This window comes from Triticum dicoccoides, chromosome 3A, assembly GCF_002162155.2.
Source record: "Triticum dicoccoides isolate Atlit2015 ecotype Zavitan chromosome 3A, WEW_v2.0, whole genome shotgun sequence".
NCBI classification, from domain to species: Eukaryota; Viridiplantae; Streptophyta; class Magnoliopsida; order Poales; family Poaceae; genus Triticum; species Triticum dicoccoides.
In genome coordinates, this window is record NC_041384.1 from 139,569,676 (window position 1) to 139,571,688 (window position 2,013).

The 2,013-nt window shown below is 50.0% G+C and overlaps 1 protein-coding gene across 1 annotated transcript; it reads right to left on the bottom strand.

Moving 5' to 3' along the window:
• Positions 1–236: 236 nt before the first annotated feature.
• LOC119267615 lies at positions 237–958 on the bottom strand. Its single transcript, XM_037549040.1, has one exon. It carries the CDS (start codon positions 898–900, stop codon positions 649–651), a length of 252 nt encoding a protein of 83 aa, XP_037404937.1. The 5' UTR covers positions 901–958; the 3' UTR covers positions 237–648.
• Positions 959–2,013: the final 1,055 nt, after the last annotated feature.

A 2,013-nucleotide genomic window follows, 5' to 3' on the forward strand; every position in this document is an offset into this window, starting at 1 on the left:
TGATCTAAAGTTGATGATTCTGAGAACCAAAGAAAAACACAGGGAAGCTTTTAGTGGATGGATTACAGATAATCTAAATTAATTGATCATGGACATTCCTAGAGCTGGTATTGGTTAGATGGCTCCTTTTGTTTTTTTCTTTACTTGTATGTAAATAACTTTGAGTTACTTTGAATGAAAATTGCCGTAGAACCATTGTTCTACGGTTTTCGGTTCAAAAAAAATGCTATAGTACAGATAGGTCACACAAATGTTATACGGCGCTTTAAAACACAACTAGCTATACACAGAGCAATATTATACTCATATACTCCCTCCGTTCCTAAATACTTGTCTTTCTAGAGATTTCAACAAGTGACTACATACGGCGTAAAATGAGTGAATCTACACTTTAAAATATGTCTACATACATCCGTATGTTGAGTTCATTTGAAATGCCTAAAAAGACAAGTATTTGGGAACGGAGAGAATATATGCCATGTCATAGCAAGCACTTGGTAGCTAGCTAGCTATTCGACCTATGCGTATACGGATAATACTATCTCTCAGGTCCATCGTAGATGAGTCATGCCTCATGAATGATTCATGAGCACTGCTCGTCTGCTCCATGGTCCAGGGAGAAGATTAGACGTACGGCCGGTCGGCAGATCAGTTGCCGGCGCCCCAGAGGAAGGCGCCCATGGCGAAGCTGCGCTTCTGGTGGACGCTGCCGTGGACGGGGAGGCCGTAGTCGGAGAGGAGGCGGTCGAGCTGCCACTCGGGCATGGCCTCGTAGTTGGCCCTGGTGTACCTCGGGTAGTGCAGCGGCATCTGGAAGCGGCGCGCGCCCTGCTGCTCCCTGTCCCCGTATCTCGCCGCCGCCCGGCCCTTCCCACCGCCGTTCGCCGCCATCGTCTCCATGGCCGCCCTCGAGATGAAGCTAGGAAGCTTTGTGCGTGGTGGTGGTGTGTGGTGTGACTGTGTTGCACCACACAGTCACACCGCACAGGCGATCGCCTTTTATAGGTAGCTCCGGCCGGGCGCGGCATAGGAAATATCACGCCGGAGCGCTTTGGTTAGTTAATCACGAGGAATGCAGGTGAGCCAGCTATAACTTTGTGGCCCGTGTGTTCAGCCGGCGTGGTGTGTGCAGGCCGTGTACGTGTGCGAGCCGCGAGCGGGCAACGGCTGGCTTGGCCCGGTTGGAAGGGGCAGTTGGCAGGCACGGCGTGCGTGGACGGCGGACGTCCCACGCCCGTGCCTTGGCAGTTGACACCCGCGTGCCGTGCGTGCATGCAGGTCAACGACGCCCTGCGCCGTCCGTTGCGAACTTGCCAAGCTCTGTCTGTGCTGCGCGTCTACTGCACAACATAGCAGGCCCGTGTTTTGGACTGGCGGCTGGGGTTTGCTGGTTTAATTAAGCCGGCCAGGATGGAATCTGGCTGGAATCAGACGATCGATCTGACGGGCGTTGCGAGGGTTTACAAGTGTGGTGTATCACGTGATGCCTGACCTCTCCTCGCGTCTCTCGCCCATGACCCATCCAGTGCTTCATCCGGATTTCTTGTTCATCGAGGACTTCTCTGTGGAAAGGATTGATCGAACAATGGCCAGCATGCGCGCATAGGCACGGAAACGTAAAATAATGGCACGTGATCGATTGAGCGGCGGTGGTGATCGTGCGGTAGTGCGGTGAGCACCGAGACGGCAATGGTTTCATGGCCCCCCAACTAACTGGAACTACTCGTCATGCGGGGTTACAGGCATGCATGGGACCGGTTCAGGTGGACTGAAGAGGTGTAGCTAGGAATATACGAGGACTCAGAAGTGGAGTTTTTGAGCTACAGCTCAAATGAGCTTGGTGAACAATAAAACCTAATAAAAGGAAAAAAATAAAAACATCTCATTTTTTTGGATGAAAACACTGACAAAAGTTCACATGCTCATAAAATTGCTAATTTTTTTAAATAATACATTTTTTTATTAATTTGCACAAATATTACGCCCAAAAAATAATTTTTAAAAATAATACAC